This window comes from Periplaneta americana, chromosome 14 (assembly GCF_040183065.1).
Source record: "Periplaneta americana isolate PAMFEO1 chromosome 14, P.americana_PAMFEO1_priV1, whole genome shotgun sequence".
Lineage (NCBI taxonomy): Eukaryota > Metazoa > Arthropoda > Insecta > Blattodea > Blattidae > Periplaneta > Periplaneta americana.
In genome coordinates, this window is record NC_091130.1 from 82525719 (window position 1) to 82543459 (window position 17741).

Genomic DNA, 17741 nt, shown 5'->3' on the forward strand with positions numbered 1-17741 from the left:
CAATACAAGTGAATTGGAGAGAAGGGTCACAACAGAACTCCGAAGTGATCTTAAAAGAAGGAAATATTCCATACTTGGGAGAAAATGTCATTTTCATGTGTAAATGAAAATACTGATAATAAATTGAAAGTCTGGTGAACTATTATTCTCTCTGATCCGCTTCAAATTGTCAGTGTATATATAAAGATGGAACATTTTTCTCCGAAAGGAGCTGAAAAAAGCGTGGAAAATGTTCCTACAAATTTCATTTTTCAAGCTAAACATTGAAGTCGGTTTACATAAATCTGTTTAAGGTGGATGAGTGAAGACATTGTTTATATGGATTGTAAAATATGCAACTTAGTTCGTACCCGGTGTCTCTCATCTTCTTCGTGACTATAACATTTTGTCTGGGTGCATGTAACACTTAACTTACCATAACTAACGACTGAGTCTTAACAATACAACTAGGCAACATTGCTTAAGTGGGAATGGCCTGTGTTATTCTCGGTGGCTAGATAACCACATGAACTAAGTCGCATGAAAAGGGGTTTTTAGTTTACTGATCATAACTATCGTGAATAGGCACTTCCATGAAATACCTATTTATATAAACCGACTACACTGTACAAGGGCATAGACTCTATTCCCCAAATTACTTAGTTCTTTTTAATGCTCTTGTGTTAATAAAATTATCTTTTGGAAAAAATATAATTTATAAAAGCAATACAAGGTTCTTCAAAGGAAGCATAATATATGAAAAATAATTGAATTATTATGATGGCGATCAAACAGGAGATCAATGTGCATTACAAAATAGAAAGTAGTTTTATATAAATCTGAAGAATATATATGAGGAAATACCTCTACATATTGGAATAATTCACATTTCAATTAAATTGTAAACTGCAATATTTTCTTATATTGGTGGAAACGGAAGTGTCTTATCATAACTATTGACTGTTTCGTAATTTGAATTCGTTTCTCATTAAACGATAGTTTTTGTTAGTCATTCCATCCCACCTTGTATTCTACGATTTCAGTGTTTCGTTATCAACTTTTCATTTAAATATAAATATATTGAACTCAGTAAGAATTACATAATCGAATCTGATTTTCTACAAAACAGTTCTCTTGTTTTATTCATTATTTTGTTATGTTGTTCTGTTTAGCTGAAACTCGAGTTGTTTGAGCACGTATTATCACAAGCATAGATAGCCTTGTGCCAACTGCAAGAAAGCAATAGATTATTACCACCAGTATCTATTCACTTTAAGAACCAAGTAAAAATCTCTGTAACAGACTTCAAAAGGAGTGCTTGTAAGACTTCAATTTCTGACTGTAGATATCAGGAATTTTATGATAATATTGACTAATTAAAGAATAGAATAGGGATGTTCATATTTAAATGTGGCCTGTAGAACTCTGGAATTTTTTTTTAACTCTTCCTTGTATTTCACTGAAAATAGTACATTAAACCAGTGGCATATAAAGAAACTCTACATTCAACCCATCGTGATTTTCATCTCATATTATCAAATTAATGAGTAAACCATTTTAAAAAAAAATTTAGTGTCAGTAGAAATGCTGAAGTGATGATGAAGACATCTCTAGTTCGTATGAAAAAATTATTCCTTGAGACCTTGAATCTAATAAACAAAATTTTTGCTCCTTCACAGCCGACCAGTTCCCCTTAATGAATATACGTAAAAGTCTTAAGTTTTGATAAATGCATTTAGAATTGACTCAATATAAAATTAATTAAATTTGAAGCAAAAAATGTGTGGTAGCAAATAGACTCATGGAAGGATACTAAATGTGTTATGTTGTCTATCCCTTGTATGATTTGATGGATGTGTCCCACAATATGAACCTGCTATTACTCTGCCAATAAACCGCAGTTCCCCAATTCCTCCCCTTCCTGCTGTGTACGTATTTACTTCATGTGAATCTCAGGGAGATGACAGTTTCTTAAATTCGGTCACAAGTGGACATTTCCCTTTCCACCATTTTTAATAGTTATTTCTGCTCGTGAATAGGTGTTAGATAACATTATTAACATTTATTGCATAAAATATATTCTTATTAAATGATCTGTAAGTACATGGAAGTATCATTAGAACCTTAGACAAGGAATTTCATATTATTAATTCAATTGTTTTTTAATTATTTTGTATAATTGTAAAAAATATAGCCAGCAAAAGAATTTCGTTAGCTAATATGAAAATTTCTTTGCAGACCATCAGTTCTACCACAAATGGGCCCTTCTAACGGACCCAGATGATATTGCAGGGGGACCTAAAGGCTACCTCAAATGTGACATCAGTGTCATTGGCAAAGGTGACTCAGTGAAGGTGCCTCCAAAAAGTGAGAAGGATGAGGATGACATTGAGGCGTAAGTGTTTCATAACCTAAACAATAATTATAATTCTAGCCATCCTATACAAATAGTATTTACTTGCTTGGCTCTAGATGCGAAGTTCAAGGATTTTAATCCAGCTAAAGATACTGGATTTTTTAGAACAATGAAAGCTTCTTTTGGAATAGAAGCAAGACATTTTATGTCGTAGATATGCGTCATTTCAAAGAATCCTACTCTGTATCAGGGCTCCAGGCAAAACTTATCATATTTCATCTGTCACGTGAAATCTGATACTTACTGTCCTCATTCATTATTTCATTATTGGGAACAATTAATTCCGTCTTTGTCTCAGCCTCAAAAATGGTAGGCCCTATTAAATTTTTACAGACTCTTAAAAATCCAGAAAGCTGTATAGTATTCATATCTGGAAACCAACAGTCATAATTGGTTTTTCTATGAATAAGATAAATTGAGTAACATTAGTTAATGTCTTCTTTCAGTAACATTTTTTCTGGAGTGAAAAGCACCATTAACCCCCCTTCGACTTTTCGTACCATCCCACGTGTATGGCTTTTTCCCCTCCTACCTCTGGCCTGTTCTTCTTCTCCTCCTCCCTTCCATCGCCTCCCTTTATTTCATCCTCCTTCCTATATTCACTCTCATAGTCAAAATCTGATGCACTGGTAACTCAGTTGGCAGAGCTCTGGTTTACTACGACTGCATACCCAGTGAGGGAGAAGTAGTACAGACCAGGCAGTTTAAAAGTCCTGAAACATTGCTCAGCCGGTCGGAGCCCTGAGCCTCATGCAATCACTAGGCCTATCATTCTCCTCCATGAAAGTGTAGCACTCTTCTCACTGCAGTCAGTCGTGGCAGTTGTGTGTGTTGTGTAGGCGTGAGTGAGATTTCACTAAAAAGTACCAGTAATGTTGTGCAGTGGTGAGATATTCACTGCGTCGTTGTATATTCATCTTAAAGACGTATATTAAGTGTAGAAAGGAGATTTATGACGACTACGTTCCAAAGCAGCTCCTATTTCATGAAGTTTTTTTTTTTTCTGTAAAGACATGATGTAGGCCTATTCGCTTTCTTTTCGGGTCAGTAACAGAATCTGTTTTATTAAACTTATTCACTAACTTTAATATTGCTTTTCATGTTGGAACTGGGCTGCCAGGAAATTTACGTCTAAATGCTTGTCTTGTTCTGCCACACAACTTCCTGCACTTGTACATCTTGAAGATGAATAGAATACGACGCAGTGAATATCTCGCCATTGCACAACACTACTATAGTCTCTAATGAAATCTCATTCACAACTACACAGCTGTCCTACTCAGATGAAATTCCACTCATGTCTGATTGCAGGAGGGAAGAGCACCGCACTTTCATTGAGGGTAATGCTGGCAATAGTATGGGGATTGGACCGCCGAACAATTTATGTATGTATGTATGTATGTATGTATGTATGTATGTATGTATGTATGTATGTATGTATGTATGTATGTATGTGTGTATGTGTGTATGTATGTATGTATTATTTTTTTTTATTTAGTACACATAATTGGCATGCTCCGTTACTCGTGGATAACACTACATGCCTATCTAAACATTTAACAATCATTATTAAATACTTAGTCTAGCCTAACATGTCCTTTCGTTATCTATATATGATTCAGTTTCTCAAAGTCTATTGAATTTACAAATTGTATGAAACTGTTTCTATAGTTCTTTATTAACCTATTTTTCGACACTGGCCAGTTTTCCTGTTTTAGAACACTATTCACTAGTTTCTCTCTTTCACCCGATATCACTTGGCATTCGTAGAGGATGTGATCCACTGTCTGGTTCCCTCTGTTGCAGAGGCACATTGGAGAATTTACTATCTTGAAGCGGTGGAGATATGATCTTGTTTTGCCGTATCCTGTGACTATTGCAGTGAACTTTGTTGTGGGCCTGATGTTTGTTTTTAACCTATCATTGATGATTGGGAAGAACTGCTTGGTTTCTGCTCCTTTTGTTGTCTGGTTCCATTGCAGTTGCCACTCTTTTCTGTGCTCTCTACTTTTATGCGGTGTATTATTTCCTTTCTCGGTATCTTTGTGTATATAATTTGTAGATTGTCTTGTTTTGCTGCCTCCTTAGCGCGCGTGCGAGAGACCAATGCCTACCCACTTCACTTTACGTGATTCGAGTTCCGTATATTGCGGATAGATGGCAGGACTGTGGCCCATTTTTTCTAGTTGTACACCACTTCGGTGGGCCACACTGTACATGATGTGTATCTGTGGCGAGTTATGTCGTGTACTAGGGTGATTGTATGCGTAAGTGTTCCTGTAAGTGTAGTGTCTGGAATGGGTGATGATGATGAAGGTGAGGAAGAGAAAAGGGGAAACCCGGTGCCGACACTACTCCTGTCGAATAGCACCAAGGGGCCCGCCAGGCTTAACATCCCCATCCGACAGACAAATCACTATCAACAGTGACATATGCCTTATCTTCATATGCACTGCGAAGAGATTTGGGATTTAACTCAGGCATATTGGTGTGCAATCTAATGATTAGAAGTTGGGCACCGCCATCTCTCCTAGTCCCGAGGTAGAATTTTTACATGAATCGAACCCAGGGCAGTTAGTCTGGAGGCAGACACGCTACCACAGAGCTAACTCGGCGGACCCACCAAACAATGTTTCGGGTCTTTAAACTGCCCGCACTGCATTTGTGGTGAACAAAGCCAAAATTCCTGAGAGTTTTTCTTTGGGTTCTCCCATTTTCCTCCATCAGTCCACCATCAATATATTATATTATCATAAAAAACATTAACAAAAATGGTGTTGGCATGATTTAGTATTGTGAATAATGTATAGATAGCATCAGTTTCATGAGATGCAGTAAGCCTATGCTCTCGGATGAGGTGAAAGGGCACTCCAGTGGCACTTCACCGGAATCTTAAGCCTACATGCCAAATCGACAGATGACACCTCATAGCTGAGTCACGATCCTATAAAGAATGCAGCTGATCAGACTAAAACATTCCTAAGTATAGGAGTGCCAAGGTACAAGAAGCTCATTCGAGGATGTGGTGCTAGCCTTCGGGTCCCTCCTCCATAAGAAAAAAGACTAAGCAAAAGAAACTCTCGTTGACATAGCTAGTAGGAATTAAATGGCATTATTTTCCAGCTAACATTGTGCACAGTGGAACAGAATGAGCATTCTACAGTAACATAACAAAAAGTTTTGATGCTGAATTCTGTATAAATAAGGGAAATGGACTACATTTTCGTTTTCTGCAAGAAAGTAAATATTCATTTGAAGATGTATAGCCTACTGTGAATGTTAATATTCATTTCTAAAAAACGTTTGCCTTGTCAGATAATAGGATACCGTTATCTTAACAGTTTTTGTATATTTGTTTACTGTTTCCCATGTTTGCCTCTGGACCCGTGTCTAAGAGGTTCAAATCTCCCGGAAGCCAATGGTATTTTAGGCAGGAAGTAACCTAAGTGTTCCTTCCATTAGATGAGAAAGAAAAGTCCTTGGCTCCACATAAACATGTAAAAGATACTTTTGTCCATGAATAAAGGCAAACTGTTATATTGACCACTATTACTCTATTCTAAACTACAGTACTTGCAACAAACTTTACGGTATTGTGACAATGATTATGGAGGTTTATGATTAGGAAAAGAATGATAATATATCTGTTCAAGATGCCTCTGATCCATTGCCTTTGTGTGTAATGATACCCATCGGGGACTTATATGAAGTGCACAAATTGACAACTGGTATCAAATAGATCAATCGAGAACAGCCAATAATTAGCCGTCAAACACTAGAAAGCAACAAACTTATTTGTTCACAATCCGTCTGATAATTTTTAGAAAGTTGTGAAGTCCAACACGAGGGCTATAGTGTTTGTATTTTTTTAAATGCATTAAGCTTCTTTTTTTTTTCAATGTGGCAAAGAAAGATTTGTGAACATGGCGTGAAAGCTTGTCACAACTTGCATTTCTGGGTCTACAGATATCAAGGTGGTAGCCAACGTCATTCCGCGTACATCCCAGAGTATAAGAAGGAAAGGTATCTACCACTGCTGTAGTCCAGTTTTGCATTGTTGCACATTCTGTCTCACTTGTAATCTAGTCTGCAGCTTCCAGTAAAGTTCACTGAATTTCACTGTCTGTATTAACTTTGAATATACAGAGCACAAGTACAAAGCTTGAAAGAGAAGTTGCTGACAAAGTACCTGTAGGATGTAACTCTCACAGAAGAAAGCAAACATAATTTATTCATTGTACTTTTTAATTAATTTATCCTGTGGTTTTATTGCTCAAGAAATAACTCTTTTTGTTTTAAAATAGCTACTGACGGCAAGTTCAATTTAGAGAGAATCATAGTGAAATGTCTGAATAACTGAGGACGAAGCACAAACTTTGTTAATATGTATTATAACATATTCTAATAAGTTATTCAAGTTCTGAAACTCAAATATTTATATAAGTTTATTGATTACTATTATTAATCACATAAATTAAGAATAAATTTTAAAACTTCAAATTATTTATTATATTGAAGTTAAAAGTGCAACTCGATCACCACAATATTCTCGTCACTATGAACTATATGTCAACATACCACAATCAGAAACGTTCTCCAGTTTTATAGTATGAAGTAATTTTTCTTCTATAAGTAAGCTATAGTTTTTGTACCTACAGTTATATAAAATTGCTGTTTTTTTAATGAAGAAAAATTTGTCGTTCAAAAAATGTTGGAAAGTCTCTGATTTCTTTACAGCATTTTATCTCTAACTAAATAGAAATTAATTCTTACAGTTTTATAAGCAATTAGAAGAACTGCTTACATGCTCTGATGACTTGTCTGAGATATAAACAGGGAAGAATAATTTTATTGAGTAACAAAGAATGTATATAATAACTCTCCCATCAAATTTGTATATTTAGGCTATGATTTGCTTAATTATGTGGTAGGTATTTAGTTGAAGTGTATGCTAGTGTTCATGTACCGTTAAATATTATTATTACAGTAGCTTCAGAAGAAATGTCTCCTTCAAAATTGAAGATTTATAAAGAATGACAAAATTCCATTTTGGCTCTTGGCTAAAACACTCTTCCATTCATTCATGTCCCATATCTGACAAACCTGAGTTTGATTTTACAAGTGTATCTTAACAATTTTTCTAAAAGTTATTAAAATCACAAAATACGAATCTTCATTATCTGATAGTATATAAAAAAGATCTGGCATTGTAATTGTTAAAATATTTTATATTTATTATTATACAAGTTACGAATTGGTAACTAGCTGTCTGGAGAGGATAATTTGCTATGTTATTACTGAAGCCAATGAAATTGTTAATCACTATTTCACTTGTTATCCAAGACAGCACTGCTTATAGTCCACACGACAATCCAGTGAGCAGAAAATGCATGCAATAGAAGCATGTAGAGAAATGTATTAGCAGTAGCTGTTGTAGAATTCTGCTTCATGTTAAAATGTTGTGTTAGCTAAGAAAGAATGGTGAAGACGTTCTTATCCGTTCTTAATATCTCATTATGTTACCCAGTGTCAGTGAAAATGGTCCTTGGTTCGTAGAATGACTTAGTACTAGGTTTGATCCAGAAACACTGAGGCTGTTTTTTTACAGATGTTTATTACTCTACTTCAGTGTTTACATTATCTTTTTCAAAGTAGTCCTCTTTTACTTGACTGCACTTGTTATAGTGTTTCTTCTAGTCCTCGAACACATGATGCAGGCCATTCTTTGTCAAGTCCTTGAGAATTGTCTCGCAAGTAACAAGTGCATTCAAGTAGAAGGGGACAATTTTCAAAAGGATCATGTAAACGTTGAAGTAGAGTAATAAACATTTGTGAAAAAGAAACAGTCTCAGTCTTTCTTGATCAGCCCTCGCAGTTAAAACGTTCCTACAGAACCGCTGTATATTTGTGTGTTGTGACGAAGATCTTTGTCAGTAGTAAGTGAGTTTCACAGCCTGTATACACTGTTAATTACAGTCGAACCTCCATACAACGAAAACTGTTGTAACGATGAACCCTGCTGCAACGATAAATTTTATCTGTTCCTATACATATTTTAGAAAAATTATGTTTTATCCATCATTACAACGATGGTCAAATTTTAGAGAAACCTCGATGGAATGATGAAAACATTATAATATGTACTTTTCATTTGATTTACTGATTCTTGATTTTCATGTTCAGTACTCTTTCATTTTTCACTAAGTATTGCCTTTTTAAAGATGTTTCCATGTTATTTCGTCTACCCTTTTCATACTCTTGTTGACCGTGATCTATATCTATTTAATTTTATCTGCCTTTATATTTATCTACGGTAATTATTATTATTTTTCCATTCATATGATAATGTGGCAAGTCATATTACATAAAAATCACAAGTGACCTAATAAAATAATATAAAATAGGATAACCAAACTAACAGTACCAGTACTACATTATATCAATACATGAAAAAATTCAACAAGAGAGTTACATATAGAAATTTCTATACTCATAGTACAAAACCAATGTTTAAATAAAATTGCAAGTGAAAAGTTTTAAGATTTGAACACTGAAGATCTTTGTTTCATAATCGGATAAATGAATAATTAATAAATACGTATATAAATATTCGAAAGCCTTTATGCTTGCAAATATTCTAGCATAAACCTACATTAAGAGGATGAATATATCTCCAGTTTTGTTGTGCTACATGAATAGACTTCTGATTTGTAATACCTAAACTCACTCAGATTTGTTTTTATAAACGGAGTATATTTCATAAAATATATAACTTACTTAGCGTAGTTAATATAAATGTAATTTAAGAAAATGCTGCTTGTTTCCAGTGTGATTTTATGAAACTATTATCAACAGCAAAATAAAGTCAGTGTTCATTGTAATACTCTCAGAAATGGTTTATTTTAATATTGATGTTCTCTTCAGAAACCTGTTGCTGCCAGATGGCGTGCCAGTAGAGCGCCAGAGAGCCCGCTTCATTGTAAGAGTGTACCGAGCAGACGGACTGCCCAAGATGAACTCGTCCATTGTTGCGAATGTGAAGAAGGCTTTCACAGGCGAAGTGAAGGACTTGGTGGATCCGTACGTGCAGATCTCTTTCGCTGGTCTCACTGTGAGTAATTAACTGCTGACATTTTCAAATTCGGTATTGGATATGTTCATTGAACTGTCTGGTTCAGATTGAACAATTTGAGACACTGACTTTAATAACAAATGTCGAAATTCTTCAAATTCTATTATTTGAGAGTTGGGGTAGGATTGAGTAGACCTATTGAAATTTTGTGAACTAAAATAAATTTTTGGGCCACACAGTGGTCCAAAATCCATATTTAGGAGGACAAAAGTAGAAAAATGACATGTAAAAAAATGAAATAAAAAACCCTTAAATTATTTTTCCTATATAACTGAGTAACAATGAATTGATAATCTTAATCAGTGGAGGTGGTTGCAGAGCGAGATAAGAAGCCGGTAACATACCACATTTCACCCCCAACATTCTTACTCAGCAAGCGCCGCGAGTCTGCCATTTTCTTTGTGCTGTCACTCTGTTGTAAGTGGTCAATTCAATTCATATTTGGTATCAACATGTCACGTAGTTCTTTAGGTATGTAACACTGTTTGTTTTTGTTACATTTAATGATATTATAGCATGTCAAATTAGCATGAATGGACACGGGACAAAATATAAATGTAACCATTGAGTGCAGACTTGTCTAAGGTAGAGAAAAAACACTCTTTTTTTCGTCCCAAAATGATTTTTTTTTTCACTTCCTCGAGTATTTAACTCTATTTTAAATGAAGTCTTAAGGTGCGCAGATTTGCGGAAGCAATAAATTATGCACACTATTCTTTCCAGGTGCAGTAGTGCAATTTTTCTCGATTACAGTTTTTTAAATATCTGTGAACCGAATCTACTTCCGAAGTACATTTCAGGCAATTCAAGGTAGCAGCTTGTTAATTATGTATCAAATAAGCTTCCTGAGTGGCCAAAAGGTGTAATAGTACCTAAAATGTTACATTTTTCCCATAAGATAATTTATCGTTGGAAAACAAGAGGATAAAGAATATAAGTTTTATTTTTAACGAAATGAACATTGTCTTTTTTTTTAGTAGGTTATTTTACGATGCTTTATCAACATCTTAGGTTATTTAGCGTCTGAATGAGATGAAGGTGATAATGCCGGTGAAATGAGTCCGGGGTCCAGCACCTAAAGTTACCCAGCATTTGCTCATATTGGGTTGAGGGAAAACCCCAGAAAAAATCTCAACCATGTAACATGCCCCGACTGGGAATCGAACCCGGGCCACCTGGTAACTTTGTCTTAGTGAACTACTTATTAAATTAGGTTCTCATCTTGATAGTAATGAAAATTTAGAGAAAACTTGCGTCTGAATAAAGTCGTGGCTGCCCAAGAAAGCTTTCAGGTTACAGCAAGTATGAGGTTGAAACAAAAACAATCCAGAGAATTAGAGCATGTATACAAAACAAGTTTACTACCTGTAACTACTATATAAAGTTTCATGAAAATCTGTTAGACAGAAGAAAAGTTACTAATTTTGTCTAAATGCATCCCCCCCCCCTATAAGGGGTAGTTCCACTTAGACCAACGTAATGAGAGCTTGTACACACATATATGCTACCTGTAACTACTGTGTAAAATTTCATAAAAATCTGTTAGGTATGGTAGCTGAAAAGTTATTAGTTTGTCCTGGTAAATTTGCATTCTGGACCACTGTGGGCCAATTTAATTAAGGACTTACATTTAAAACATATGCAGGACCTTCTGCACCTTTATTCAACTACCATTAAAAAATGCTAATTTCTGGCGGTTGTTGTATGGTTTGTAACAGGGTAAGACGAGTGTGAAGAAAAACAGCTATGCTCCGGTGTGGAATGAACAACTGGTGTTCACAGAGATGTTCCCACCTCTGTGCCAGCGCATCAAGATCCAGTTGCGGGATAACGACCCCGTCAACAACACCGTGATAGGCACGCACTTCATCGACCTGAAGACCATCTCCAATGATGGAGAGAAGGGTGAGCCTCTTCAGGTAGTGCCCGCACACACAATGTAGCGTGTGTTTGAGGAGACCGCAGTCATGTTTTCAAATTATTACTTGTTACAGGCGTTACTGGTAACTTTTATAGCAAATTAAGGTTTTGCATTATAAAAAAAAATAATTTGGTAGTTGCGGACATCAGACGATGTAAAATTTAATTGTTTCGGACGTCAAATTATGTAGAAATTACTTAATTGTTGCAGACGTCAAATTATATAAAATTGCTGCATTGTTCAAACATCAAATTATGTAAAAGTTATTGAATTGTCCAAGACGTCAGATAATATGGAAATTATTTCTTGCGAGTAAGAATTGTGTAAAATTATTTAATTACAAAATGTAAAATATTTCATTGTTGTAGGCATTGAAATAAAAAAAAAAATATTGTTAATGTTTGCAGTGATCAAATTAAAAGTTCCTAAAATGCTGCAGTTGTCAAAATAAAAGTCACGTGCATACTCTTTTTCAGTTGTGCGATTGATTTTTTTTACGGTTGTGTTTCTCTTTGTTGTACTTGTCGCTTTTACTGACAGGCTTTGTAAGTTGGATTTACAACACCTGAACTGATTGTTAGAAAACAATTAGTGTTACAATTCATAACAGTGCCATGAATTATCAGCCACTTTTCCATAATTCTTCAATATTCATGTCCATGGACATGTCAGAATCACCACATTACTTTCAATCATCTTAGCTGCTATGTTGTATTGGGTGTATTATAACACCAACTCTTACTAATCCTTTTAGTAAAATAATATTCCCTTGAATATCTAATAGTTACAATGGCTAAAATGACGGAGCAACAACAAACTATATTCTTGTGGTTACTTAACTACATGTTGGCCTACAATGAAACAATATCCAAAGCCTTTCAAAAATAAATTTACACTATGAAAAAAAAAAATATCGTGAAAATTATACAGAACTTGCATTTCTAAAAACATGATCGTGCAAAAAACAGTACGCAATATACATGTGTTAAGTGGGTAATAGAGTTTCAGAAAAAGAACTAGTCTCGTCTTTTCTTTTTCTCCATTCTATTATAATGCAATTACCATCTATGTGTCACAATGTAGGTACCAGTACTGTAATTCTTGCAGATGTTACATTAAATTAACTTTATTATAAATTAAATTAAAAATTACTCATTTATTGCTCTTGTAAAATTAAATATTGATATACTGCTATTAAATATATTAAATAATAAAATTAAATATTATTTAGTTGTTGAAGTTGCCAAATTAAAACCTTTCTACCGTAGGTACGTAATTTCTGCAATTACAGTTCAAAAAATTTGCATAAGCATAAAAAACAAGACTGTAACAGGAAACATGACGTGCTATGGCTTATCCACTGCTGTTTTCGTTTTCAGTTCATATGCATTAATTAATAAATTCATTTATTTGAAGTTAGTGTTTATACTCGTACATAGCTATACACTTGGGAAAAATTATTAATACCTTTTGTACAATTTGGGGAGAAACTACAACGCAATATTTAATTCGGCAATTGCAACAATTACACACACACAATGGAGAATGCGAAATGATTTAAAAAAAAAAAACACAAACATACTCTTGCCGATGCTACATTATGCAGAAATTATTAATACAATTATTGTAGGTGAAAATTACGTACAATTATATCAATGTAGCAGGCATCAAATCATGTCAAAGTTTTAAAATTTTTAAAGCATCAACCAAAAAATTACTTAATTGTTGTAGGCTACATAATCATAAAATTATGTCAGTTACTCAGTAGGTTGTAGTAGTCAAATTATTGTTAGGCAGGTACTAAATTTGCAAGTGTATAGCTATGTACAAGTATAAATGCTAACTTCAAATAAATGAATTAATATTAATTAATGTGTATGAACTGAAAATGAAAATAGCAGTAGAAAAGTCACAGTACGTCATGTTTTCTGTTACAGTCTCGTTTTTATACTTATGCAAATTTTTTTAACTACACTTCTTGTTCGATATCACATTATCACATCCTAAATTTTGAGACCTGTTCAATAATTTCTATACCAACTCTATATCTATTTATCTTCATATTTTCTTAAATCGTGCCAACTTTACATCAGAAGAATTTCCAAGCAGCTAATTCAGTAGTGATGAGTTTATATCCAAAGAAGATATTCTTTAAGAACTGTCTAATTTGTGTGACCGTGATTATTACTTCCTTTTAACTTTTCATAACAATTTTTTGGAAATCTAGGAAATACTCCAAACTTACTACTTTTGACCACAGCTTTCAAAATCATTTTTCATGAGACATGATTTAAGGTGGAGAGGCATCATTTCAGGTTTTAGTAAACCTGATGATTTTCCTGGGAACATATCCTTTAATGTTCGACTATTCCATAATCAAGGAAAATTATACTTACAGGTAGGTAGTGAAACCACTCTGTATAGTGTATATGGACAGACGGGCAGACAAATAGATGGCATGCCAAAATCGGTCACGAAAGCGATTATATTTTTCTCATTACATGCTAAATAAGATTATGTATTTTCGCTATTTTTTAAATTATACATAATACAGTGCTTTTATTATTATGTACTGACCACTGGCACGGTGTTTTATTTCCCGACCACGGCAAGCAGGGCTCTTCCAGTATAAATGTGTCATTCACTCGGGATAGTGTACAATAAGGTTCAAAAAGAATTGGCCAGCAACGAATGTCTAAGTTCCAGAAATGGAAGAGTACGCATGCCCGTCTCCTTGAAGCTCCATTTCACAAGATGACACAATTAAACCATGTAAATGTGCTGTATTTTGTTCTAAAATAAGTTATTCGAAGAGTTGATTCTAGCTGCATTGGAGCCTCTGAAGAGTGAAATAGCCATAAAATTGATAAATACTAAATCTATCGAAATGGGGCACAAAATTGATCAAAACGAAAATGAACGAGAAAGCTACGTAATACGCCAGATTAAAGTATGAGCATGGGTCGAAACCAGATAGCATTGGTTTAGCATGTTTGAATCTCCGTTAGTCTTAATTTTTTACATTACAAATTTACCATAATAAATTTTTATAAACACCATTTACACAAGTACCAAGTGGCGACATCGCCTGGAAGTCGATAGAATGTTTAGTAAATAGCACAACCTCTCCCCAAGGCAACACTCCTATCTGTTAATAAAACCGTCTGCATTTATATCTGATTTATTGCTTTTAAAAATAGCCTATGTTTAACTACAACATTAAAACATGTTACCATTGTAAACATATAATTTAGTTCTTTTTATTTTAATAATGGCAATACGAAGTGATACTGTTTACCATTCTTCAGTTCATATTGGAGTTTAGCTTTCTGTATTTTTTGTTTACCTATATTTTTCACAGGGAGAGTTGACATCGTTGACAGTCTGTCTCGTCATTACTCTTCAGGATGGCAAATAGAGCAGACAGCTACAGCGTCAACAACTCATTGCTCTCGTTCGCATAGGTTACTCTGTATCGAGCACAGCAAGAGAGATTGAAATCCCTTTGACAACTGCTAAGAAGTGGACAAAATTATTTCTTGAGAATAATGAAATTTCGAATCATCCAATTCCTGGTCAGCTGCACATCTCTACAAGGGAAGAGGACGTCATCTTAATCAGAGAAGTTGAAAACCACCCTTTTCGAAGTGTCCTTGAATTGAAGATGGCGTCCAACTTTCTAGACTCCTCACTAACCGTGAGGAGATGTTTTAGAGAGCATGGCATAAGGTCTTGTCGATCTGTGACGAAAGAACATTTGAAAATGGATCATGTCGTGAATCATCTAGCTTATGTTACTATCTGGCAGGACTTCGACTTGAGAAATGTCATTTGTCATTTTCTCCAACGAGGTAGTTGTCTCCAGTAGCACTTATGGTCTTGTCTGTGTGTATCGTATGGATGGCTACCGATACTATGAACACTTCATGGGACAACTTCACAAGTTGTCTCGCGTGAATGTTACGTGTTGGCGGTGGATGTCATACACTGGGGCAGGGCCTCTAGAACACATCCACAGCAGAAGTATATAAACACATTTTGGCAAATGTAATGATTCCTTCTGCCCGAGAATGGTTCCAGCAGGACAATCACCCGATATACACCACCAGTCGCATTCAAAGATGGTTTACGAGGAGGCTCAGGCCTCAGTGTCAGTAGACATCAGTGTCTACCTACTCGAATGGCCTCCAAATTTACCTGATATGAACCGATTAAAAATGTGTGGGCAAGATTGAAAAGAATCCTACATTCTAATTGAACAGAACCATCCATATGAACAGCAGATGAATTGTGGGACAGAGTACTAGATGCGTGGGAGGAGATGGCCAAGGATGTAGATCTATTCCATAATCTTGTGGACTCCAACCACGCAGAATGAGGGTAGTTGTTTGGGTTGATGTAGGTGGTTTGTGGACAAAATATTAGTCCCTACCATAGGCCTTTTTTTTTTTTTTTTTGTTTATACTGTATATGTTTTTTTGCCTAATATTTGTTTATTTCTATTTGATGTGGTTCTGATTTTTGAGGTCGTGCCTAATAATAGCCCACGAATGATGGTCTATAATATGTTTGCAAGACTTGCATAACCAAGTTTATTAACAAATTCCACTAACATTTGTCATTAAAAATATAAAATAATACAATAAAAACATCAACCCTAGTACTGGGAAGCGAACTTACAACCTTTTGTTCCGAAATCAGAAACCTCAGTCTTATGCTACACCACCTCGTAGCATTGACTACATTGTAGACGGATCACTACCAAGGAATCAACCGAAACAAACATCACAGCATTACCTTCGAATGCAATGAGTTTACTTGTGTGAACCTGACTTAAAAACTTCAGATTTAAACTACCAAGTGTCGGCCCATTCTTTTTGAACCCAATTGTATACTCGTTTGCGACGGTTTTGACAGCAACGCATTTTGTGTGTAAAGTTTATTATAAGAACAAATCAGCTCATCGTGTTCTTGCAGGATTTATTCACACATTCCCTGGTCAATTGCCTCCTTCCAGAACTGTAATTCATGATATTATGAACAAATTTGAATCTATTGGTTCAATACAAAACAAAAAGCACACGCGAAAACGTACAGTTCTAATAGAGAACAAATTAGACCAAATTGGTGCACATTTGAACAGTTGCCAATGAAATCACTCCCGAAATTAGCACAAGTGGGAGTTTCAGTGTCTTCTGCACAAAAAGCAACAAAATTGTTAAAACTGAAGCCTTACACATGCATATGTGTCCATTGTTTATAACAAGGTGATCCAGTAGCACGAGTGTGTTATCACAGTCTAGTATACACAGTCACGAAGCTCAATACATAGGGAATATGCATCCATAGATAGCTGCTAACCACTATCGCCTCATCACAGACAATGCGAAATAGTACTGGCACAGTCTATTGTTCCTAGTACCCTCAACAACTCAAGCTTCGTGACTGTATATACTAGACTGTGGCATTATTGTGTGTTTTTTTTTTCATCAGTAACTGAAGGTTTAATTGACTCATAGCTCATCTTCATTCCAGGTAAGGCATGGTTCCACCTGACTGGTTGTGTAAATAACCAAAATACTCGCTATTGGTGTCCTGAAAATCCCTCTTCATGATAGGAAAGTTGGAGTTTGGTGTGCTGTTGGCGCAAGACAAATAATCGGCCCGAATTTTTTACGAGTAGAGCACACTTTGTCTGCTCTTCATTGTTCTTAAATTGAGCATGTTAATTATTGTGAGGTTATCGTATATACCATTAGAACAAATGAAATCAGAAACATTACAGTAGCTAAACTTAATCACATCAATTGGAATGTGTTTTCCAGATACAACACCTATTTACCCAAGGGAGGACTATATTTCCAGCATCTTCTATAATAAGATACGATTTTATACACGTTTTAAGTGGTGTTAACGTACAAATGCAGCCAGCTGCAACATGCCCAGTTGCCGAGAAACAAAACACTGCTCATAGGTGGTGCCATGTTCGTATCACTTGTGAGGTTCAGACCTGTCTTTGGACAGTTGATTAAACAATAATTATATGTATACCGGGGACAGAAGAACTAGAGGCTTCAGTGACGTCACTACAGAAGACTTCACACACAGCAGAATTGTTCGTTGCACTACAAACTGAAAATGTTGACCACTTACTTTCACTGATCCAGCTGCGCTCTCACAATACAATAACTTCCGTTTAGAAAATGTTTTCCAGATGAATGGTACCATACCTGCTAGTGCGAGGGGAGGGGGTGGTCGGACCGCTTAAAAGTAACCGTCTCCAAGCTTCTAGA

General features: G+C 35.2%; 1 protein-coding gene across 1 annotated transcript in view; it reads left to right on the plus strand.

Moving 5' to 3' along the window:
• The window catches only part of LOC138713513 (otoferlin-like), a 1213561-nt gene that overhangs the window by 1086539 nt on the left and 109281 nt on the right, over positions 1-17741 (plus strand). The window contains exons 9-11 of the mRNA XM_069845682.1: positions 2218-2374; positions 9320-9506; positions 11246-11432. Coding sequence (XP_069701783.1) covers positions 2218-2374; positions 9320-9506; positions 11246-11432 — 531 coding nt within the window. The remainder of the gene's footprint in view (positions 1-2217; positions 2375-9319; positions 9507-11245; positions 11433-17741) is intronic.